Source organism: Syngnathus leptorhynchus, chromosome 17 (genome assembly GCF_054491065.1).
Source record: "Syngnathus leptorhynchus isolate UIUO chromosome 17, UIUO_Slep, whole genome shotgun sequence".
Taxonomy (NCBI): Eukaryota; Metazoa; Chordata; class Actinopteri; order Syngnathiformes; family Syngnathidae; genus Syngnathus; species Syngnathus leptorhynchus.
Window position 1 is genome coordinate 1,551,403 of NC_141211.1, and position 25,256 is coordinate 1,576,658.

Genomic DNA, 25,256 nt, shown 5'->3' on the forward strand with positions numbered 1-25,256 from the left:
ATTTCACATGAGATTGCTGGTTTGAAATGTACTTTTATTATTATTATTATTATTATTATCATTATTATTATTATTATTATTTCAATAAACATTGATGTGAAAACTTGTCTGGTGTTTTATTGCTTGTTTTTATATTCGCCAATTAAAACATAAAAGTCTGACATTTGGTTAACTGCTTTATATGACAATACGTATGTGTTTTACGTTGTTATGTGAGTTGGTGTACCCCCAAATAACAAATGTCGGCATAACGGATTTTTTTCAACCTTTTATTCAAACACATACACATTCGGTAAAATAACACCAACTACAAACCAACAAAAACAAAATTAAAACATCAATGTCGGCATAACGTGTGTCGGCTGGCATAGCAGCAACGCTGTCTGTCACTCACTCGTGAATCTTGAAAATGGTGGTGTACCTAATAGTGTCCTAATGACGTCAAAGATCAAACAGCCAATCAGAAAGTGGGGCTGAGGGCGGGTGTGGCACTTTTTACTTTTTGTTAACTTTTGACCATGATGTTTCCCTAATGAAGTGGCCTGTCATTAGGCACACCTGAAAATGGCGGCGTACCTAATGGAGTGTCCGAGTGACGTCACAGATCCAACAGCCAATCAGAAAGTGGGGGTGAGGGCGGATGTGGCACTTTTCACCTTCATTTAAGTTTTGACCGTGATTTTTCCCTAATGAAGTGGCCTGTCATTAGGTACACCTGAAAATGGCGGCGTACCTAATGGCGTGTCCGAGTGACGTCACACTGTGATTAGACAGGCCACTTTATTAGGGAAAAATCATGGTCAAAACTTAAATGAAGGTGAAAAGTGCCACACCCGCCCTCACCCCCACTTTCTGATTGCCTGTTGGATGTGTGACGTCACTCGGACACGCCATTAGGTACGCCGCCATTTTCAGGTGTACCTAATGACAGGCCACTTCATTAGGGAAAAATCACGGTACACCTGAAAATGGCGGCGTACCTAATGGCGTGTCCGAGTGACGTCACAGATCCAACAGCCAATCAGAAAGTGGGGGTGAGGGCGGGTGTGTCACTTTTCACCTTCATTTAAGTTTTGACCATGATTTTTCCCTAATAAAGTGGCCTGTGATTAGGTACACCTGAAAATGGCGGCGTACCTAATGGAGTGTCCGAGTGACGTCACAGATCCAACAGCCAATCAGAAAGTGGGGGTGAGGGCGGGTGTGGCACTTTTCACCTTCATTTAAGTTTTGACCATGATTTTTCCCTAATGAAAGGGCCTGTGATTAGGTACACCCGAAAATGGCGGCGTACCTAATTGAGTGTCCCAGTGACGTCACAGATCCAACAGCCAATCAGAAAGTGGGGGTGAGGGCGGGTGTGGCACTTTTCACTTTTTGTTAACTTTTGACCATGATGTTTCCCTAATGAAGTGGCCTGTCATTAGGTACACCTGAAAATGCCGGTATACCTAATGGAGTGTCCAAGTGACGTCACAGATCCAACAGCCAATCAGAAAGTGGGGGTGAGGGCGGGTGTGGCACTTTTCGTTGAATGATTCGTTGGAACGAATCTTTTGCGTGAACTGATTCTAAACATTCAGTACACTTAAAAGAACTGGAATGCACATCACTAGTGCCGGACAAATTTTACCAGGGGGGGGGTAAACATACATACATACATACATACATACATACATACATACATACATACATACATACATACATACACACACCCGCACACACATTACATAGATAATCATAATGTATTTACATGCATTTCACCTATGACATTGTCATTGGTTGTTTTATTTTTTGCTTTAAAAGCCACGTCAAAGGTTAATTTAGGTCAGGCGTATAATCAGAATTCCCAATTACATGTAAAATGTCCTGGCCTGCCACTTTTCTTTCCATCTCAGGCATAAGTAGCAAAGTTCATTGTTCCGACTTTATTGGTAAACTAGTTGAAGACATGCTTGGCTGGACTATCCTTGTTATTTTCATGCAGATACCATGAAATGCAATCGAAAGGTAACAAGAAACTTAAACATGTAAAAAAAAATTGGGTTGAAAAAAAAAAGTCTACTTTAGGGATCAGTAAGCGCCTGCCTACCTTTTCCCCCACTCAGGTTTATAATGAACCCAATCCGTCACAAAGCAGTCATGCCTCAGTGTTGGGGTTATACTGCCATCTTGTGTTGTCAACTGGAGTGACGTCATCTTCGAGGCAGCACCATTGTTGGTCTGCGCTCCACTACAATATAGTAGTTCTTAAACATTGGCTAAGCTGCTTAATCAAGCAGATAATGAGCAGAAAGATGTGATATTGGCTCTCTGGGTTTCAGTGTGTGTGTAGCCAAAGAACATAAATATTTATGGTGGGCAAACAGATCAATGGCTATTAAAAAGGTCAAGGGCAGATGATGATGGGTGTTGGGTGTTTGTATTGATAAAATTTGGTTGGTCGTAATGAATTACAAATGTAGACACACACCAATGGGCGCTCAGAGAGAAGCTGTCGATAGCAGAGCAAAATGTGTGCAACTAATTCATCAAGTGTGCTGAATGCGTCATAATTAATAAGAACGGCCACTAAGGATGCAAGCAAAAGCTTTCATTGGTGAGTTGAATTATTCAACATCAAGTTGGCCCCAAGATAAATGAACACAGCGGACTTTTCATTGTGTTTATTGTTCAGGGAGGATTTTTTATTGTCCAATGAAGATCACATTTTCTAAATAATTGGAAGGTATGAACCACAATGACATAGATAATGTGTTAGAAATTCAAGTATATTTGACAAAAAAAAAAAAAAGGTAATAATTTCTGACTTAGTCACAGAGAAAATGTGGAACAGTTTCATTATAAACAACAAAATGACTCAATGAATAATAATCCAGTTATACTTTATTGTATTTTCCAGCATGATGTACAGCTGCAATCAGACACAACAAGATTATCTATCACACATGATTCACCCTGGATATTTGCAATGTTCTATTTTGGAATTAAAATCATCTGTGGGAACTGTGTGCATGTCACATTTTGTTTACACTCCTAAATATTAGGAAATTATTGATGAACCTTGATTGGACACAGCATCCTTTTTTCTATTGTGTAAAATGTCTCCATTCACTAATCACTTTTAAATTTGCAAAAAAAACACCTGATATTCTTGAAGAAAAAAATATATATATACTGTAAAGCACATCTACTTTTTTTATGCATTGATTGGTGTTGATAGTTCAGCCATTTTGCACTGGTTAATCCAGAAAACTAATAGTCACTTTGGTCAAGAATGGCCTTAGAAGGAACTTCCGCTCATAACGTAACCATAATCGAATGAAGAAGTGCATTAGAAGAATGATTCTCTGCACAGGGGACATGTGGACTTGTTGCTGGATGTGAACCATTTGTACTGCAGAGAAGAAGGGCACAAGAGACAACACAATTAAAATGTGACATGGAAGTGTTGATTAGCAGTCAGGACATTTTACCTTGGTTACTGCACACATTTTTTAAATCTATATTTAAAAAAAATAATAATTAATGGGCATCTGGAGCAAGGGAAAAGTGGTACACTTTGGAGCCCGCAACATATGAATAAAACTTACATTGTTTTCTAATGACATCATTGGTCAGGACATTCAAATGTCATAAAATGTTTGACTTTGGAGGTTTAAGTGGACGACTGTAATTCTAATCCACACAGTGGCGTGTGTCAAATGAAATACTGTCCCAAATTCCAAACAGATGGAGCACAATACTATGTAGACGTGTCGCTTTTGATCGCGACCGTAAAAGAAATGACTTACCAAGCACGCCGAGTGGAATTTCTTCTTGCAAGTGCGACAGGCCTTCTTAGGCAGTGAGTAATTGGAGCCGTGGATAACAGAGAAGCAAATCATGCAATCTTCAATTCCTTCAAAGCGCTTGTCCACGTTGTTCTTCCACAGGGCCAGGCCTTCCATGATGCTGCCGTTCTAGACACATGCACATGAAGAACCCAGTTGTAAAATCAAAGAAGTGTGCAACTGGCCTGGTGTATTGGTACCTGATGTGTGAGGTAGGTGCTGAGCTGCAGCATCCAGTTCCTCCACTGCTGCACAGAGACGCCCACCCGTCTCCCGCTCTCCACCGCTACGGAGCCCAGAGGGTGGCTCTGCGGCAGCTGAATCACCAGCTCGATGAAAATCTCGTCCACCGAGTAGGTGGCAATCACCTCCCGTGCGGCAGAGCGCGCTTTCACCTATAGACAGTAGTAACCATACCGCCATTTTCTTTTATGGCTGCTGACACAATTGGGACTCGAGATTACAAGAAAAAATAAAAAAAATTGCTAGCAAATATCTTACCGTCATGTTTTCAAACATTTGAGTGCTGCTGTGGACGGAGGAGATCTCCTGCGCCGAGAGCACTGGACTGACGTATTTGGTCGTGAACTTCTCCACGGTGCTGCTCACGCGCTTCTCCTGACTGTTCCACCACAGGCGCACCATAGCAGGCAGGTCCTGCACGGCGCCGTAGTAAACGCTACACGCCAGATGGGGTAGCTCCCGCTCCATGTGATCGTTTTCTGTGGGAGTGGGAAAGGTGGCTTAGTGCCTCTTCCACCGCTGACTATTACGCTGGCTCTGCGTTCTTACGGTCAACCGCCAACGTGATAGTCTCTGTGAAGTAGGTTTTGGAGTCTCTCGTTTCTGCTGCTTGGCCCGGGAAGACGGGATTCTCGGGCATCAGTTTGAAGAGGTGAAGCAGGAGGTTGTTTAGGGAGCAGGTTTTCTTCAGGTATTGGGCGTAATGGGCACGCAACTGAAAAGGAATCAGAAGAGGGGCTCGGTCAACACCGACCGCTTGCCCCCACGCTCAGAAAGTTTCTTTGTACTCACGTGCGAGGGCGATGACCTGAAAAAGGTAAGGAGTAGCTTCCAGGCCAGCAGGTAGCCCAGAATGCACGAGTACTCCACGCTATGAGGCGAGACCATGGCAAAGTCTCCGACTTGAAGTCCTGCCAGGATGCTGTCGCACAACTCCTCACAGGTTGACAGCACAGCCATTAAAGCGGCCGGAGGGGAGCTGAAGAAAAACACAGGAACCTGAGTGATTCTTTCTCATCTGATGCGGCATACTTTATAAGATCTTGCACTTACAGGCTTGGCTCGTCACCCTCATCTTCATACTTGCTGCTGTCTCCTTCTCCGTCACATTCAGGCAGCTGAGGCATGACCCTGCAGTGACGAGATAGGATCTTTTTTTGTTGCTACTGGCTTAAACGTAAATAGCTGTGTGTTAAATCATGTTGAGTGGCCAGTAAATTTACAGTAAGCCAACTGTACTGATGTGACATAGTAGTAGTGTTGGTCCATACATTGGTATAATAAAATATTTACAAAAAAAGGAGGGGTGCACTTACTTTTGAGATACTGTAAATACATTATTTAGTCCAAAATGAGTCTTACCTTGCCAACAAATGGTAGACTGTGACTTGAAGAGGTCGGGCATTGAAGACCAGCAGAGGGCAGAAAGTATTGAGGAGCGTCTGAAGAGGCGGCGGCAGGTTGGTCCTCTGGTCTGCAACTAATTTTGCCGGCAGGCTGTTCTGGTTCAGCTGCTGCACGGGCGCATAGGTCAGAGCCACGCCGAGCCATCGCAGCACCGCCAGAGGAAAGACCGGGTCGTCGGGTTCTTTAAAGACATCTGCACTCAGACGAGATAACAGAAAAAGCAGGCGAGGTTGTTGTTGTTGTTGTTTTAATCTTCTGCACTAAATTGTATAGAGCAACTACCTTGTTGTAAAATAATACCTGTGATCTTGACAGGCATGGGTAACAGCAGGCTGTAGATTCCATCAACAAAAAAGTCTCGCCATTCCGCCACCAGTTCTGGCGGTAGCTTCTCCAAGACATCAGGCGGTGCTGACGCAAAGAACCGGCTGAGGTTTACAATCAGCGCGGCGCTCTCGCATACAAACAGCTGCACCCATGGATTCCACAGGCTGCTCACGTTCTCGCTGGCCACCTGAGATTAGAAACAAGACAGCGGATGAGATGCCAGCATGTAGTGGAGGGAGCAAAAGCGGAACGATGGAAGCTCACCTCTAACCAGGCTAACATAGCACAGAGTAAGAAATCCCACTGGCTATTCCCGAGAATTGACGGACAGCGTGTCACCAGCCAGGACAGGAAGCGCATCAGTTCCACTGTCAGGTTCAGCTGTTGTGTAGTTGCTTTAGAAAGATCACTGATCAACACAGAAGAAAGCATTTTTAGCTACAACATTAGAATGTTGGGACAAAGGGATTTACCTGCCAAAGAGGAACCAATCCTCCTTGTGGGTCCTCCACTCCGTCATGGTGTACAATACAGCCTGGACCACCTCATCGTCCACTTCCGTGTCAGCTTGCAGACAACACAGCAGCACCGCCACACTCCCGTACACATCTGGGAGCAACAAAAAAAAAAAAAAGTTAACGGTCTTGTTTGACTGAAATGAAGGACAGGCGTGATAAGCCTTTTTACCGTCATCTTGTTCCCAGTTGATAATTGCAGCCGTTGCCAGGGCGACCAGAGTCTGTCGGTCTTCCTGCGTCATGGTGGGGCAGAGCACCTGGAGCGTGCTCAATTGGGTTGGCGACACCGGCAAAAAACTGAGATATGAAAACAAAGACTTAATGCCGTTCGATTCAAGTCATCCGGTGTTAAGCGGGGACTCGTGAGTACAGGTTAATTGTCACTGACCTCTCCACAGAGCCGTACAGCTTCCTCAGGCTCGTGCTGTGAGTGACTGCCAAGTCGTGGGTATCGATGTAATTTTGCAGCGTCAGAGACCACAAACCACCAAGCTCCATTGATCTACGGGATACATTGTCTTTTTATCCTTTTGGAAGTACAAGCAAATTCATTAAAAACCTTGAGTTGATTAAGACCTTGAGTAGAGCATCTCCAGCAAATCTGTGGTTGTGGCCGAATCATGCAGACCCCCTGACAGCCCCCACTCAATGAGAAGGCTGTGATAGGTGGAAACAATAGTGGGCGCATTCTCCATCTCCTGACACCACTGCAGTGAATACAGCAGCTCTGCAACTGAAGAAAAAAAAAAGAAAAAAACCCTTACATCATGTATGAACTGTAAATAGGGGTATAACTGAAGCATTTACCTGTGTGCATCATGTTTGGCAGTTGTGGCTGGCACTTGTCGTCCTTTTGGTTACAGAGTAAGGCAGCACGAGACACCTTTCCTAGAAGGGCACAGACGCTTAAATGGGCTGGTAAGACTTTTGGCATTTTCAGTTTCCACGTATCTTTGCAGGAGCTTTCGCAAACTCCCCTGAAACGGCTTGCCAGCAAAGATGTCTTGACCCACTTCAGAAGAGACAAGTGTTTGATTTAAAAATCAGCATAAATAAAACACACGAGCAGTCCACAGCCCAAGTTTGTTTTCTTACATGTGATGGCAAGGCCTGTCTGAGTTTTGTCCATCCGCTAACGCTGGGCATCAAGTGGGTAAAAAATTGGGAAAGGATGGCAGAGTCTGGATCGCAGACAGAGGTGATGGTCTCCACTATGCTTTGTACAGCCTGAACTAAATACTGCAAACTAAATAAGATACACACAAAAAGGTCACCGACATAAAACAAATTCAATTTCACATTCCTCTTTACAGCTGAAAATATGAAAAAGTTTGGAAGTGGTTTGTACCTTTTGATGTCCAAAGATTCAGTGAGTAATTTGCTCTGCACCCAGAGGGCGGCACTGTGCAAGAAACCACCTCGCGCCACCTCATACTGAGAGTGTTGAACTAGCGACTGGACCCCAGCAACGCATACCTTGGCCAATTTATCCAAGATGGAGTCTGTCAGGGAGAGATCAATATATACACATTCGTTCTCAAGCACAGATCTGAGATCAAGATGTGTCATAGCCTTACCTGACAGATAAGTGTGTGTTTGATCTTGGGCGATGAGTTGAAAGACTGTGAGCAGGAGTTCCTCAGCGGAAGGAAGCAGCAGGCAGTTTTGCACGGACGAGAAGAAGGTGGAGGCAACGTCGCAGATGAAGGAGACAAGCGGCTCCATGTTGCCCGCGTCTGACAGACTCTTGGTCTCGGACAACGTTGCGTGCAGATTCTCCAGGATCTTCTCCATGTACGGCTCCCCAATCAGAGGTTCTAGAGTGTACACAAAAAGACATTGAAGTATCTCGACTTTTACTTTAGTGTGTAAATACTTTTGCCTTCTACCGTTATTATGATGCTGTGAGAGAACCACGCTGATGAGGGTCCAACTGTGGCAGCTGCTAGAAGACGCCGAGCTGGAGCTGCCGTGTCCGACCTCGCAAAGCTCCTTGGTCAACCTGAGAAGATGCTCGCCCAGAACTGAACCTTTGAGCCACTCGCTACAACTTGCAAGCGTGTCTTGGTCAGCACACACCTGGTCGGGAAGAGAGCGGAGAGAGCAATTGACATCCTAATGCTCGCATGAGTCTTTGTTAGGAAATGGACACATACCCTCTGGATGATTTGCAAAGTAATTCCACAGTGTAGTTCCATCTGCAAACAACACAATGGACATCATGTTCAAAAAGGTAAGGCCATCAGAGACCGAAAAACACCCTGTTTTTACACGTGAGACTATTTACTTTTTCATTCGTGCTACTTAAATGTCTGGATGGATGTTACCATGGTGATATGGTCAAGGATGCGGGTGGTCTCCTGGCGGCTGCAACAAGACAATGAGCTGAAGAGCATCTCCACAAGGTGCTCCGTGTCTGTCCGCTCCTTCTCGGCCAACCACAGAACCACTCGCTCCAGCAGGAAGCGCACGGCCGGGTTGTTTGCTCTCCCCTCCACGCTCTGCTCGCTGCCTTCTTTAACGTCATCGTCCAACTCGACCAACGTCTAAAACAAAATTGAGTTTAATGGCTTCATTGGCACCAGTTAGATGACAAGATTAGGTTGGGGGGGTCATAAAAACTTACAGTGAATATATTAAGTGTGTGAAAAGATTGCAGCAGATGGGAAAGGAAGACAAGATGTCTCTCTGAGCTTCTCTCATTCACATACACCAGGCACAGTTGCACCAGCTGGCACACCACATCCTCAAAATGGCGCGTCTGCGGGGAACTGCACACCACAGTGGACGTGAGCTCCGTCTTTGCCGCCTCGCCTCCCTCTGTGCCAGATTTGTCGCCGGTTCCAGATTCAGAAAAACTGATCTTGACCGACTTTTTCTTCAGCGTATGTTTTCTGTTGACTCGCTCTGGATAGCGCATCACCTAGAGGGATGAAAGACAGAGAGAGCTCAGCCGCATTGATCTATTTGAGCCTCGAGGCGAGAATGGAGCAAACTGACTTGCAGCAAGGCGGCGATCCCCTCCAAAGCTTGTCGATCCGCTTCCTCGCTGTCTGCGTGGCGCGTAAACGCAAGGCCGAGCTCTTCCCAGAAGTCTGCCACAAGCTCTTGAAAGACATCCTTGCATGCTGTCGATTCACTGCTTGCCCTCTTCTCCCAGGAAACAAGCATTTCAGTGACCAACAGGAAGAGAGGACCATTCTGAAGGATGGGGTTCTCAAAAGCGCTTTCAAGTAGCGGCAGGAGCTAAGTGAGGAAACGACCAAAGTGAGAACGGGTCTTGTTTTGCACGGTAGGAAACAAGAAAGTGTGAGGATTTCACCTGCTGAGAAATAAGCATGGTCCGGATTTTGCACTGATCCTCCTCCTCTTCTTCCAAATGGCCCAATACGCAGAACCTCAAACACTCGACGGTGGCAGTCACAATCACGGCACTTTCTGAGGGGCTATTGGCCGCACGCTCACTGGAAATACTAAACATCAAACATGATCAGAATGGTGGGCAGGAAAACAAAATAGCACTATTATTAGAAATGGCTTAGAGATGAGACTGCATACAAGTGGGTCACAAACACTGCGCATCAAGATATCGGCGAAGACCGCATCATTTGAAAGATTTACCCAAGTATGAGTGAGGTGAAGAAACCAGTGTAGAAGTCCAAGGCTGGGTCGGTGACTTGTTGAGGCAGTTTGCTGAGGAATGGCATCAAATTAGGATGAAGGGCTTTTGCCATGCCTTTGCCCCCTTCTTTTAACAGAGACCAAAGTTTGGGCAGGAAGCCCTTCTTTGAGTTGATGTGTGTCCAGCAATCCTGCAAAGAGAAGGGTATTAACATATACGTCATTACAGAGGACTGGGAGGGTTCTTACAGGTATGGAGGACACCACATGGAGAACAGCCTCCCACACGGCAGGTAGCACCAGCGGATCTGTGTCGTCGACGCTGAGAAGAACGGCTGGGCAGAGACGTGCCGCCTCACTTTGCGCAAGGCTCGGCGTTAACTCGCACACAGAGCACAGCATCTCGAAGAAAGCCCCTCTTACCTGTGAAGAAGACATTTTACACACTACTAAGTCAGGGGCTATTTAAAGGCAACTGAAGCACTAGATTATCGATGAATTTACCTGTGGTGCCTTGTGTTTGCTGTACTTCCAGAACTTGGCAGGGCTGACGAGATGAGCTAGTCTGTGATCCATGGCGGTCATGTCATTCTGAGGCAGCAGGGAGAGCAGTCGCTTCACCCCCAGAAGAGAGCTGGTCAGCATGCGCAAATATTTGGCTTCTCGCTCATCCTCAGTCACAGTTCTGGGAAAAAAAAAAAAATATCAAATCCAATTATGTAACATGTTAAACAGGAGCTAATTCAGGATGACTGAGGTTGGCTTACTGAGGGTCACTGAGTGTGTCAGCGGTATCCTTTAATAAGACATCTTGAAGTACCTGCAGCGTTTCAAAAAACATGAAGCAGAATTAATCTCCAGCCTCTTTAAAGACACCGTTAACTACTCACATTAAGGATCTCATCTTTGCAAAAGCTGAGGGCTTCTGGCTGCTTGGTGGCTGAGAAGGCAGCCTGGAAAGCTCGGCGTGCGGCGGAGGCTGCTGGTGTGTAAGTGTCGCATTGGGACAGGATCCAGTGGCCCATCAAGCTTTTCAGAAAAGGAGCCAAGCTGCGACGCACTTTCAGTACCAGCTGCTCAAGGGCCAGCTGGGTGGACTCTCTGATTCGCCGATCATGGTCCTGAAAGACACGATAAAGGAAATGTACAACTGACATTTTATGAAATGTACGTGGCTTGCCAATCATGCCTTTAAAAAAAAAAAAGATACTGCTCAGTTGTGATTGACATTCTGAGATATAATACTTGGGTTTATTATGACTCTGGAGTTGTAGCTGAGGTGAATTCTTGACACGTGTCAAATAAAATACAAGATTAGCTACTCACCACTGATATCTTGCAGTAAATTCTAGGCCAATATGGAAGGACCCCTTTAACATCTTCAGCGTCACGCTCCTGACACATTGAACCAAAGTCCTGCACAGCCTGGAAAAACGAAAGACAGTGGATACATTTTGACCACCATCAAGCCATCGATTTTGTGTGTGCATGTAGGGCGTTTTCAATGCGTCAACTTACTTTCAGTCTGGTGACGACATCTCTTTTGGAAAGTTTCCTGAGCACCAATCTAAAGTCTGCATCGACAAGGTTGTCAAGCTCCTCTGCTCCATGGAAAGCTGGCACGTAACTCAATTCCGAAGAAACGCTTGTCTCAAAACCAACGAATCCCGGTATAGCGCCACCTTCTCTGGTCAACACCTCTGCAGCCCGGCCACTACTGGACGGCTATCGTAGGAAGAGGGAAAGCTGATGTTCAAAACCACACTAAAGCAAAGCGACAGTAGCGGTGAAGTAAATGTTCATAATGGTACAAGCACATGTAAACAAATATTTCTGCGCTACTAGAGCTGCCTTCATCAATAGCATTCAATGCTATCACCAAGTTTGCCCTAAGTAAACACAGTGATGGCGGCTAACTGGTACTTACTCGAACGTTTCCTTTAGTTCGTTGTTTGTTTTTGCCTCCCATGGGGACTAAAAATGAGGTAATCTTTATATTAGCAACGAAACTTCAAGAGTTCCTTGATGCACAGCATGCTACATGTGACGAATGACGATCCGGAAATTTAGAATGCTTCAGAATTATTTCAAAATACAATAAAGAATAAAATCGTAGCAGACACAGGGGTTAACGGTCATTTTCAATCAGACATACACAACTAAATATTAATATCTCCTTCATAAGCTTCGGCGGAATTCAAATATGCCCGTTCTTGCGTATGTATAAAAGCTTTTACACTGAAAAGGCATGAGTCAGTTCCGTTTACGCACCGCACTTGTCAATGACGCAATACCAACCTTTTCAGAAACGGAGAATTACTTGGGTATTGATTGATGCCAAGTGCAAATTCTAAAATAATAAATTCGCTCAAATGACCCATGATGTTCATTAGTAACAAACCTACATAAAATAAAACACACTTTAGTATATAAATTAAAAAATATTTAATACTTCATGTTCACATGAATCATAAACATGTGCAGACAATTACATTTGTGTCACATGTAACATAGATTGTGTTAGTGTGCTGTCATCTTTACCACAATTTATCGAACAGAGGTCACGTGTCTAAAGCTGTTCCGAAGTGCTGGATGTCAAATGTCTAGAAACCAAGTAGAAATTTACAGCCCAATCATACATGACCAAGTCCGCTTACCGTAATAAACCTGAAGTTAAAAATCAACTGTGTAAAATATGTTAAGAAAGTTTTTGGGTACACGCTATTAATGTGGGGAGGTGAGCTCTTGTCTGAGCTGCAAATAAAATATTTCCTGCAGGTAGGTAAACTGCAATCTGACAAATGTAAAGATAAAATGATGTAGTTTCTTTGCACAGATGCTCAACATTAGATACATTTAACTTTGCTGTGAATTCAAACTGCACACATTAGTAATATGAAACAAGAAATTAAAATAATGTGACATACATCTCATCTATTTTGGTCAATCAAAACTTGACAATGTATTATTGTAAGAGAAATCTTTTTTTTTTCGCAGAATTTAAATCACTCGTATCTTAATGACATGGCTCATTCACATTATCGGAAATTGGCAGCTTCCAAGGAATTTAATTGGCTGCTCAATTTAATTTTAAGTATTTCAGAAACCCAACTGTTTATATAAAAGTCATTAAAGTCAATTTTCCACACCCTCTTTAGACAAAGTTATTTGTTTGAATGCTTTCTTAGAAGTGAGATGTATGGCTAACAAAGAAACTAGAGATGATGATAGTGCAAAAGTATGGATGCTAAATCACAGCAATGTTGCAAGTTAAAAAGGGAGCTCAGGGTTGTGTCTGTTTTTTTTTTTTTTGGTTGGACTGATCAAACTGAATGGATTAAGTGGGTTAAACTCACACCTGTGTTAAAGTTCGACAGTCAACCTCATTGTTCAACTGTCAATAGCTGATAGATGATCTGGTTTGTCCAAAACACCATTCCAAAAACCGCGAGGGAACCTGAGACAGAAAAAGGTAAGTGGTGGAATGCTACAACCTTGATGGCCATTTTACCGGAAAAATGCACAAGTGATCACTGCAGATTTTCTTTCGTTCAGACAGCAAGCAAAAGGCCATCATATGCATCAAATGCATCTGGCCATATCCCCGAAAACTCAGAAAAGGCTGGTCAAGACACCCCTCAAATACCTCATCTCAAAGATCATTATTTTTGATTACCACAACCTCTCCTCCACACTTAATGTAAGTCACCCAAGCTGAACGTCGCCCCCTGGTGGAAGTATTGTGTGCCTGGGCACTGAAACATAGCAAGGGTCCAGTTTGGGCACAAAACCTCCAAAGTCCCTCGAGGCCTGCGTGCCGAAAACATCCAGCAGCTGTCGGTTCATCAGGCCGAACCTAAAATGCAAAATATCGTGTACATAAAAAAGTTTGTCTTGAGAATAGAATTAACGATAATTCCACATTGAAAAATTGCATTCACAATTCTCTTTGTTTTGATTTGCCACTTAAAAAAAACAAATGCATCCTACCTGCCCTTGGTGAGACGCAAAAGAAACTTCCAGTAGGCAGGTCGAAGATTTTGCATTTCCATCACAGCCTGATGATGACAATTTATCATCACGTGTCCCATGTGGTGTCATGAGCTCCACTGTGGTGTGTTGTGTTTGACTCACAGCTTGAAAGCAGATGGCGGTGGAGATGGCATAGAGATAGGTATCGGCTTGCGGGAAGTACGGGAAATGGCCGGCCTCGATGCCCTTGAAGTACAAGGTCTGGAGGGGAGCAAAGGTTGCCGCGTGTAGAGTTATTGATGAACTCCGCACGACAAGGGAAAACATTAAATGTTCCAGTTGAATTCTAAACGGAATGTGCAAACTTCTCACAAGTTCAAATCGAAATTTGACCCTTTACCTCCACCAATTTAGAGAAGAGATACATGGATATTGATGTGCTCTTGTAGAAGAACATGGAGGTTCCCGCCAGGAAGCCTGAGGAGAAACATAAGCAATGTTACATCATGAGAATGGCTCATTGAATGGTTCATCGTTGACTTACCGGCCACCAAAGCGTGGAGCTCATCGTCAATATCCCGCAACCACCGAAGCAAGCAACTTGCTCCCTAAATTAACCAGAAAGGGACTTACGTTAAAAAAAAAAAAAAAAAACCTCTGACCTGGAAATTTCCAACAATCTAAAACAAAATTGACCTTGTAGATGCTAACAAAGGAGCCTAAAAAGGCACCGAGCTGGAAGTTGTCTTTGTTGTAGAAGAGGGAAGGGAGCTGTGAAGGTTTGGAGAAGAGGTAACGGAAAGCTGAGGGCACTTTAAGGCAGCACTGAATCAAGTAGCCGACGCTGAACATCCTCACGAAACCCTGAACAATAAGCATCGCACAAAAATGAGTCTTGGCAATTCAGAGAATGGGAACATCACGTAAGCATGTGGACTTACTTTAATGCAGTACGATATGCAGTTGTCATGACGATGTTTACAACATCTGTGTTTTGGACCTCGTTTGCATCTGGATAATTGCAGAGATGCAAAGATGACTACTGAGCTACTCCAATCCAAATTCCTCACAATCCGATGTGCCTCACATTGATTCCAGAAATTCCCTGGTGTATGCTAGCAAAGATATGCTCCTGGAGTCCCTCCGCGTTGCCGGGGCGCGTGAAGCCTCTGAGGAGTCTGACACCTCTTGGGGAGTTGCAGCAATTTGCTCGGCCAGAGCAGAATGAGATGGGATCTCTTCCTTGCCGACGATGAATCTGAGAGCAGGAGAATATGCGGCGCAAATATTAAATTCGTGTCACTCGGGCTGCAAAAATCAAGCCGAGTAACGTACTTTAATGCGGAGAATGAAAAGCCTTTAAGGCCGTCTTTATTCCTGTGGGAAAACACAGTTTGACATCAATCATCACATTAGGCTATGACAGCATGTTTGATCTGACCTGAAGAAGAACATGTAGAGGGATGCGGTTATGCAGAACAGGAGCACCTAAAGGGGGGGGGGGGAGCAAAAGAGGTGGTCTGAAAATAGTTTCCCAATCACGTCAGCGAAACTCGTTTGTCTTGTACCTCGCCGTGTTTGATAGGTTTGATGAAGCCTCGTGTCACAGCCATGCGGAACAAGGTCTCTGTTGCCTGCAAATAGACGACACACATTTGTACAAACAAACGGAGATGGTCTGAATTCAAATGTGTCACAGCAGTACTTACGAGATTTGTCATGTATATCGTGAGAAGCCCTCTCCTGTGCAAGGAGAAATAGGACATCATGAAAAGACATGGGGAAGAAGTGGATGCCACATTCTGAGAATTACAATCTCACCTGCTCTTTCGTTCCAAGAGGATCGCAAGATAGGAGGCGGGTAGGGCTGAGCCGAACCCAGCAGACCAGGAATAAAACCCTCCCAGCAGTTTCCTTCGGTGGAAATATTCAGTGTTGTTGAGTGAAAATGACGACAAAGCGCTTGGTAACTTTCTCAGTGGATTCAACGAAAGAAAATTGAACATTTGTAGGAAGGGACTGAGTTAACCAACCTGAGAATGCAGAAGAAGACTATATAGAGGCCTGCATTCGTCGAGAGGAAAGAGGTAGACTGTAAGATCTCAGGAAGGAGCCTTTTGAAGTAGTAATCCTTCTTTCTTCTTCTAAGAATAGCTGCTATCTGTTGAATGAAAGAGTCAGAGTACTGTCAGCATCGAGCCAAACTGTGTTTGACAATGCTCATATTCCGGCTGTAACAATGTGTATATATCAAAAATAACAAGAGGAAACGGTCGTTCTTTCGAGCAAACCATTTTGACATATTGCTTCAGACGTGAAGCCAGACTTGTTGACTACCTCCGCGATCCTTTGGAGTCACAAACGTGTGTTAGCAGAGTTTTAGCCATACTTAAAACATTCCCTCAACTGGAATGTGCTAGCGGCTAACGTTTAGCATCATGCGTATGTGCGATGAAATGCTACAACTCACCACATAAAGAGGGGCGTATATTTTGAAGGAGACCTCCAGAGCGCACCTCGTTATTTCTACGGCAGACTCCATACATGACGGGTTCCAAGTGTGACCGATTTCATAGCAGTTGTGCGTTATCTTGCTGAGGGCAGCCATGGCTGCTGTCTCGCGTGCTAGCAAGTGACAGCCAGCCGGGCGGGCGGGACGGACACGCGCCGACGTGCGCGCTCGCGTTGCGTGACCTCGCTTGCGTCAAATGTTGCGCAATACTTTTTGATATGCATATGATTTTGTACAATAAAAAATGACAACGATATTTGAGGTGCATAAATAAGACAATGTACACAAATGTACCATGATTAAAAACGTTATTGCGTTTTTTTTATACTACACTACTTTGCTATACAGTACAACATTTTATTTTTATTTTAACCTCTTAATTTTGTATTGTTCTGTTAATTATGTAAAGTGATATTTATGTACTGTAGGTTTCTCATTTTTCCCCTTGTAGGGGTTTTTTGAGTTTTTCCTTGCCCTTTTGGGAGCCTAAGATCAGGGGATGCTTTGGGAATTATTATTATTCTAGTACTTAATGACTACAGTCTAATTTGCTAATTAGACAATGTACAACAATAATAAGATTTTGTCTTAGTTATCAGTTGAAAAACAAGCAAACAAATTCACCAAACAATTCAAATGATTTTAAACACAAAATTAAAGCATTTGACTTCACAGCTAGTCTATAAATTTCACTTTTTTAGTTGAGCTCCCGGAAAATCAATACCATAATTTTTCCTCTCATTAAATTCATTCAAAAGCACGTAATGCGAAAAATGAGTCTCTACTATGTGGAAATTAAACAGCCATTTCACAAATTCCCTTGACTCCTGACTGTGCACTTTCACGCAATTACTATCATTACCTTGATTTCCCTGTAGTGCTTCAGAATTATGACGGACGTGTCATAATTGGGAATATTGCGGTCTTTTTTTTTAATATGCATCATTCCAGGGAGGCGGTCTCTATGCTGCCTCAATAGACTGACTGTTTTCATTCGCACACACTCTCAAGTCCTCTGACTTGTTGCGTCCAGTTTGCGCTCTTCCGCACTGAAACGCTCCGTAGATTTTTGCCCCCATTTGTTTCTTTTCGGAGGAACTTCTCTCGGGTCTCGCGTGACCATGGAGCGGACCTTGAAGGCACTCTGTGGCTGTTTATTGTTTATCTTCTGTCTGGCCGAGGAGGCTACGCGGGGCCGAGAAAGGGTCTATTATGTTGCGGTCATTGAGGACTTGTGGGATTATGCGCCAAGTGGAAAAAACCTGTTGAACAACGTGGACGTCGCAAATGATGAGTGAGTGCATCATGAGTTTATTTCCATGCAATTAAAAGCCCACACTGAAGTTTTTTTTTAGGAGCTGGAGGATGCGCACTGAGGTCAGCAATGAAGAAATGGTTATAACACGCAAAAGAGGACAACGACCAGAGTAGTTGACCTCAAGAGGACAACGACCGAGTAGTTGACCTCTTTTGTGTCTTATCTTTCTGTGTTGTCATTGATAATACGTATACTCGGCGTGGCGCACCTACAGCAATACTTGAGCAGACTGCAGCAGTATAATAGGTGGGAATAAATCTGCACACATTTATCTTCATAGCTGACCAGAGCATTGCAGTTATCTTTAAATCTTTAAATCACAGAGATGTTGAATATTGGGGCAACATAATACCACAAGGCACCCTCAAAGTGAGGAAGAGTTTTAAGTCCATCATGTGCCGTGGCTAACAGGGATGAACTGGGACTGTCTCAACATTTAAGTTTTAGTTCGGAGCATTCCAGAGGAGCATGATTGCATAATACTGGATTTTTTTTTAGTTACTTCAGCCAGTTTTGTTTCCCGTCAGAGAAGCCAGTAATCACTATGGTTGAAATATTTTGGCCGGTGTCAAACTAAGCACTTCAGCATAGGCTGTTTTGAACCTTCGACAAATTTGGCTTTCCTGTTTCCGTGTCAACATTTTAGGCATCTTGGAAATGCTATCTGCCCTTTAGTGAATAGAGTTGTCAGGTGCAAACAGTTCTTTTTAGTTGTTGTGTGGCAATGCAACGGCATTTGACCTATGGCTCGTTACTTAGAGTTGTCAGTGTACGACAATGAAGATAAAGTGGAGACATTGTTTTCAGTTGTGTGAACGACAAACATCCTCGAGAGTCAGTTCAAAAGGGCAATACAGTTAAGCCTACTTCACAAAAAAAAAAAAAAAAAAAACCATTTGCGCAATAGAAACCAAAGTAGATTTGACCAAAAACACAATTCCTAAATCTAAATTCAGAAAATTCCATTTTTCCAATGTATCCATTTCAGGCATGCATCAATCTTTTTGGAAAGAGGACCCCACCGTATCGGCAGTGTTTATAAGAAAGCCATGTTCCGAGAGTACACCGATGCCACATACAAGCAACAATCCCCCCGGCCCACCTGGTTGGGCTTCCTGGGACCCATATTGCGAGCGGAGGTGGATGACATCATCGTGGTCCACATGAAGAATATGGCATCCAGGAACTACTCAATGCATCCTCATGGAGTTTTCTATGAGAAGAACATGGAAGGTGGATTTTAAAGTGTATATTATATTGTAAATAGTTATAATAAATAGTTGTGTTTTAAAGATAAAAAGGGATTTATGACTGGAAAAAGAAAAGAAAAGTACAAAATCCCACAGCAATCCATAACTTGATGTCTATTTTGGAGATAGGTCGCTTGAGTATTTTTGCACCCTTTGTTGCGCAATAGGTCCCCATCCCCCACTATTCAGGAGAGTGGGATTCCTCTTAAGAAATTAAACCAAAAGTAGAAATGCAATGAATAAGATAAATCACAATACAAAAGTTTCTTCCGGCTTTGATAAGACACGCCTAAACCTTAGCAGTCTATTTACATTGGTACAAAAGATTCTTGATAAGGGGGGGAAGGGTTTGGAGAGGAAAAAAAAAAAAAAAAAGGAAGGAGGATTCCATTCTTGCCACACTTGAAGAAATACTGAGGAAATCAGCAAAAATCTCACGTTGAAAAAAAAACAACTGTCACATGTCTAGTGCACTTTAGTTGCTGAGCGCTCACATAAACAAATTTCCATTTAGGATGGCACCATAGAAGTCACATCATATTTCCAGTGAATTTTAAATGTAAATTGACTCCTTGACCTCCCAGGGGCGTTATATCCAGATGGGACATCTGGTCATCTCAAGGACGATGACGCCGTACCACCTGGAGGAAGCTACACGTATCGCTGGGAGGTCAGGCCCGAATATGCCCCTACTGATGACGACGCCAACTGCTTGACTTGGGTGTACCACTCTCACTTGGACGCTCCCCGGGATATCACCTCTGGACTTGTAGGACCACTGCTAACGTGCAAGAAAGGTATGTAGGCAAAAAAAAAAAAAAAAATCACTATGTGTGTCACCATTAAAGAGGATTTTATTTTTCCAAACATTAGGAATCCTGAAGGAGAGCGGCAAAGAGGGCATAGCTCGCAATGACGTGGCCGAGGATGTCTTCCTGATGTTTACCGTAGTGGACGAGAACCTGAGTTGGTACCTCGAGGACAACATTCAGAGATGTATCGATCCAAAGGGGGTTTACCGTGAAGACGAAGATTTTGTGGAGTCAAACCTGATGCACGGCAAGAGATTTTCTTCACAACACCTTTTGTTGTTTTCCTTCCCTCTAATCTATTTTTGTCCCCTTGTGTCATAGCCATTAACGGATACATGTTTGGTAACCTGCCCGGAATGGAGCTCTGCCAGCACCGTGCGGTGTCTTGGCATTTGTTTGCCATGGGTAACGAGGTGGATATTCACTCTGCCTTTTTCCACGGGAATACCTTACTGGACCGCGGCCACCGAACCGACGTAATCAGCTTGTTCCCAGCTACTTTTGCTTCAGCTGAGATGGTCCCGACAGCAGAGGGCAAATGGCTGCTGACATGCCAAGTTAATGACCATCTACAAGGTTGGGTGCTTGACCTTTAACCCCACCCCCCATCCGGTCTCGTACTGTCAACATGAGAAATTTGCACGATATATTAAGGCTGTTAAAAATCCTTCCAACAGGAATGCGATTCAGATCTGCATAGTACAAACACAGTAAAACCAAGGAAATACGATTCCCCATAACTGCATTTTATTTTACCCGTGACATGACCAAAGGTTGAGTTTCCGAGACCTCCCGTTTGTTTCCAATTGTAGCTGGGATGCAGGCCTTTTATCAAGTGAAGTCCTGCAGCAATGACAGCAGCTCCACAGAGATGAGTGGTATTGTCAGGAATTACTACTTAGCAGCAGAGAAAGTGGTGTGGAGCTACGCTCCGTCCGAAAAGGATTTGATCCAAAATCTTAGCCTCACTGACACCGACAGGTAAGAGTCCATTAGGACTGACTGAAATACTGTGATTGTAAACTCGGGGTAAATTGAGTAGTAACTTTACTTGAACTTTATTTTCTTTTGTTTTGAATGTAAACACATTTAATTATATTTTGGAAAATTGCATGCACTGTAATATGCTAATTCCATTATCATTTATCTTAGCTTTATTTTTTGTACAAAATCGAGTGTAAAGGGGGGGGACACGTGCTTTTATTTTTACAGTCCATCTGAGACATTTTTTGGGAAAGATGACGGTCGGATTGGAGGCGACTACATAAAAGTGCTCTACAAGGAATACACGGACGATAACTTCAACACGGAAAAATTACGGAGTTCGGATTCTCTCCACTTGGGAATGTTAGGTGAGGCTTCTCACTTCCTCAAAGGTGAAATTTGAACCCCTCAACTCATGTGCCCTGTTTTGGTTAAGGTCCGATCTTGAGGGCGGAGGAAGGAGAAACCCTCAGAGTGACCTTCTTGAATCGAGCTGATCGAAGCTACAGCATCCATCCTCATGGCCTGCACTATGAAAAACGCTTTCAAGGAAGCAACTATAACGATGGTGAGTAAATGGTGTGGAGTCGTAAAAAAATAAAATAAAATAACGGGTGTAAGAACTGCAGTTCTTTCCGTGTGTAAGGTGTTGACAAACCTGGCGCTGACGTCGCTCCGGGGGAGATTTTCACCTACACCTGGCAGGTCCTGGAAGGACCATCATCGTCAGACTCTCCCTGCATCCCGTATTTGTACTACTCTGCAACGTCACCTGTTGAGGACACCAACGCGGGATTAGTGGGCCCGCTCCTCGTGTGCACCAGAGGATCGTTGCGGCAGAATGGAACTCAGGTTACTCATCATAAAAAGATGTTATTTGTGCTTTGAAATGGTGCAGAACTGCACTGACTGTACCTAATGTCCTGACGATTTTGACAGAAGGGTGTGGACAAGGAGTTCTTTCTTCTGTTTTCTGTCATGGATGAAAACCTGAGCTGGTATTTGACGGAGAACGTTGAGATGTTTGGCACCAGCGAGACAATGGTAGATGATGAAGACTTCCAGGAGAGCAACAAGATGCATGGTGAGCAATTCATCATTGATACAAGACGAACCATAAAACATCAACATCGTGCATCTTGCACGCGCACAACGACTACAACGGAAATTGCAACAACTTTTCATTTCAACAGCCGTAAATGGGCGCATGTACGGAAACCTTCCTGGACTGGACATGTGCGCTGGAGACAAAGTCATGTGGTACACCTTCGGTCTGGGCACCGAGGTAGACATCCACGGTGTTTATTTTGAGGGGAACACCTTCAAGAAGCAGGGCACCACGCGGGACACCCTCAACCTATTCCCTCATACCACGACTACTGTGGAGATGCAGCCGCACATTGCTGGTCAGTCCAACGTATACATGCACGACACCACATCCTGTATTTCCAAATTGATGTGCGGATTTCCAGGAACAGTCCTGAAATGTTCTCAACCTTTATCTGGGAAAGCACGTTATGTCATTTCCTGCAATAAAAATGTGTCAAGTATTTGCATCCTATGCAGATGTTTGAGAAGTTCAAGGAGAAGTTACACTATTTATCTATCAACTATGGCGTTCTCCAACAGATACTTACGAAGTGAGCTGCAGAGTAACAGATCACTACTCAGGTGGCATGAAGCAACAGTACAGGGTCAACTCCTGCCCAGGCCGCAAAGTCGAGAGCCAACATACAGCGCCGACCAAAAGGGTTCAGTATTATATCGCCGCTGAAGAAATAGAGTGGGACTACTCACCCAGCAGAGCTTGGGAGCTGGAGAAACACCACAGCACATCCCAGGAAAGGTATCTGGAATTTTGACAATACTAGAATTTACAATTGGTTATTAACGGAGGATTTTTTATTTTTTTCAGTCCAGGCAATATATTTGTAGGGAGAGGGAAAAACCGAATTGGCTCACGCTACAAGAAGGTGGTGTATCGAGAATACACTGATGAAACCTTCACAGTTGAGAAGAAAAGGAATGCCGATCAGGAACACTTGGGAATTTTGGGTAAGATTTTTTTTTTTTTCAGCTCAGGTCTTTATGCACTGTAAGGCAGAGTTAGAATACATCCAAGTCGTTGTTATCTTTTCTCCATTTAGGTCCACTCATCAAATCCGAGGTGGGAGAGCAGATTTTGATCATGTTCAAAAACAAAGCAAAGCATCCATTTAGCATTGCTGCGCATGGAGTTAAGGCCGTAAACCCTTCTCCTCCTGTCCAATCCGGTAAGAGTGTGGAGAAAAGAAAAAAATATTTAACTATTAATTGCTCATTAAGCGTTCTCAATTATCAGGCTTTATGACAATAGTGGCATGGAATGTACCCGAAAGCTCCGGCCCGGGTGACTCGGATCCTAACTGCATTTCTTACGCTTACTACTCTGACGTCAACTTCATCAAGGTACAGTCAAAGTCACATGGAAAGGCACAGTTTACAACGTGTCATAAGAACGTGTTAATTATCCACTTTACCTGTCATGTGGAAGTCGAAATGACACTTGGTTGGGAAACACTTCTTCGTCACTCAATGAATCAATCTCAACCCTTTGATTTTCCCTGGAACCTTAAGACCTTTGGAATGAGCTAGAACAAAGATTGTGATCCCGCATCAGTGCCCTTTGACCTGACAATTGTTTTTCTGCATGAATGAACACACATTCCCAAAGAATGAAAATCAAGAGGATTGAGGAGATGGAGGTTTCCAATTTCTGTCGAGAGAATCCCCAAGCGTGCCAATACTTTTGTCCAGAAGTGGAATTTAAACACAACACACAATTCATGTTAACAGTGAAGCATTTGTGCATGTTCAGGATTTATACAGTGGTCTTCTGGGCCCGCTGGTGGTCTGCAGACCCGGAACTCTGAGGGGCGAAGGGCCCGAGCGAGAGCGTCTCGACATCGCGAAGGAGTTTGCTCTTTTTTTCATGGTTCACGATGAAAACCAGTCCCACTATTTAAAAGAGAACATCAGAACGTACCTCGGGGAAGACCCTGACACTTTCACACCGGATGAAGACTTTGAGGAAAGCAACAAGATGCACGGCAAGAAACAGTTCCTCTTCTGGGTTAGAATTCCTGACTAGCAAGCACTTATTGTATGTTATTGTAAATTTGTGTATTGTAGGAATTAATGGCAAACTGTACGGCAACCTGCGTGGACTTGTGATGACCCAGGGACAAATGGTTGATTGGTATTTACTAGGCATGGGCAATGAAGTGGACATGCACACTGTACACTTCCATGCTGAGACTTTTACCTACAAGGTGAGATTTACACACATACAAGATGTTCATCGTCATTGAATGTACATGACAATACGATTGTTTTTGTCAGACTGACCGCGTGCACCGCGCAGACGTCTTCGATCTCTTCCCCGGAACTTTTCAAACGGTGGAGATGGTGGTCGGAAACCCGGGAACGTGGCTCCTCCACTGTCACGTGACTGACCACATCCACGCCGGCATGGAGACCACCTTTATCATCAACAGTAAGTTAGCATAGCGGCTTTGCATGAGTATCATACATATCATTAAGGATTGCTTTGAATATTTTATATTTGCTCTTTTTCAGAGTCAGACTTTAAATCACGTGGTAAGATGTTATGATTGATCTTATCGTTTAATACGGTAGTCAATACGAATGTTACATGAAAAAAATCCCATAATACATCATGTTGTATGTGTCCAACCAGCTACAGCTCCTGAAGGTGCCTGGCAGATTCTATTTCGCTCCCTCATAATTGGACTTTTGGCAGTAGCCGGGATGCACTGACAGACTCTGTGAACTGTCGAAAATACACTTGAAAACCAAAAATGGGGCAAAACCAAATGTTATTTGTTTACTTGACCTTAACGCAAATGTCGTGTGTGTAAGACTACTACAAAACTATTTTATATGTATAGAAGCTTTCTATGTTGTGTCAAGTTGCACTATGGGCATTTACTCGACTGCTGCACCAAATATTTTGATATGAATGTAATTGTACAATAAAAATGTTGTCAGTTGTGTTTTGAGTGTTTGAGTAAATTCAATTGTGCAATGCGATGTGATGACATACGTCCACAGGGTGGCGCTGTTTGTTATACAGGCAATTGATGACCCTCTTAAATGGGTTTGTAAGGGCTTCTATGTACCACAAGATTGCGTTGCGACAAAGTACTGATCAACACAGCATTTACATAATCCTGAACATTCAGCAGCACTTAGATTATTCAACACCATCTCCACATGAGGCACATCAATATTTGCCAAAATAACAGATATGCACAGTTGACATGACGTCACACACGGTCAAACACTCTCAGAAACTCAAGCAATCTGATTAATCAATGACCCGGTGATCAAACGTGAATAGTTTGAGATGATCATTGTAATGACACACATTTCATGTGATTGACCACTCAGCGACTCA

At 43.7% G+C, this 25,256-nt stretch overlaps 3 protein-coding genes across 4 annotated transcripts; 1 reads left to right on the forward strand and 2 right to left on the reverse strand.

Moving 5' to 3' along the window:
- Positions 1-2,868: 2,868 nt before the first annotated feature.
- ltn1 (listerin E3 ubiquitin protein ligase 1) lies at positions 2,869-12,165 on the reverse strand. Its single transcript, XM_085936553.1, has 32 exons — positions 11,877-12,165; positions 11,468-11,674; positions 11,276-11,374; positions 10,840-11,070; positions 10,717-10,769; positions 10,454-10,634; positions 10,199-10,372; positions 9,950-10,140; positions 9,651-9,801; positions 9,329-9,574; positions 8,955-9,251; positions 8,656-8,874; positions 8,485-8,526; positions 8,218-8,407; positions 7,906-8,145; positions 7,677-7,830; positions 7,424-7,574; positions 7,136-7,340; positions 6,905-7,061; positions 6,717-6,830; positions 6,498-6,625; positions 6,284-6,419; positions 6,075-6,219; positions 5,784-5,997; positions 5,439-5,676; positions 5,130-5,207; positions 4,869-5,055; positions 4,626-4,791; positions 4,335-4,555; positions 4,034-4,228; positions 3,795-3,962; positions 2,869-3,397 (listed from the first exon to the last, which is right to left on the reverse strand). Exons 1-32 carry the CDS (start codon positions 11,916-11,918, stop codon positions 3,335-3,337), a joined length of 5,283 nt encoding a protein of 1,760 aa, XP_085792679.1. The 5' UTR covers positions 11,919-12,165; the 3' UTR covers positions 2,869-3,334.
- Positions 12,166-12,370: 205 nt separating this feature from the next.
- Positions 12,371-16,578, reverse strand: tmem135 (transmembrane protein 135). Its single transcript, XM_085935775.1, has 15 exons — positions 16,392-16,578; positions 15,955-16,082; positions 15,743-15,835; positions 15,631-15,664; positions 15,490-15,555; positions 15,363-15,409; positions 15,257-15,298; positions 15,009-15,179; positions 14,863-14,932; positions 14,618-14,785; positions 14,466-14,529; positions 14,322-14,398; positions 14,084-14,182; positions 13,940-14,007; positions 12,371-13,805 (listed from the first exon to the last, which is right to left on the reverse strand). The coding sequence occupies exons 1-15, from the start codon at positions 16,527-16,529 to the stop codon at positions 13,655-13,657; spliced, it is 1,416 nt and encodes a 471-aa protein (XP_085791901.1). The 5' UTR covers positions 16,530-16,578; the 3' UTR covers positions 12,371-13,654.
- An 871-nt stretch (positions 16,579-17,449) lies between these two features.
- hephl1b (hephaestin-like 1b) lies at positions 17,450-24,852 on the forward strand. Of its 2 annotated transcripts, none has more exons than XM_085935773.1 (20): positions 17,450-17,727; positions 18,740-18,984; positions 19,586-19,798; positions 19,875-20,060; positions 20,135-20,389; positions 20,626-20,794; positions 21,026-21,165; positions 21,234-21,365; positions 21,444-21,649; positions 21,737-21,881; positions 21,991-22,203; positions 22,427-22,643; positions 22,713-22,852; positions 22,945-23,070; positions 23,139-23,245; positions 23,655-23,886; positions 23,969-24,108; positions 24,179-24,332; positions 24,416-24,436; positions 24,537-24,852. In XM_085935773.1, exons 1-20 carry the CDS (start codon positions 17,555-17,557, stop codon positions 24,614-24,616), a joined length of 3,294 nt encoding a protein of 1,097 aa, XP_085791899.1. In that variant the 5' UTR covers positions 17,450-17,554; the 3' UTR covers positions 24,617-24,852. The 2 variants fall into 2 exon arrangements, with proteins under 2 accessions (XP_085791899.1, XP_085791900.1); XM_085935774.1 differs by having other exon boundaries at positions 21,740-21,881.
- The last annotated feature ends 404 nt before the right edge of the window (positions 24,853-25,256 follow it).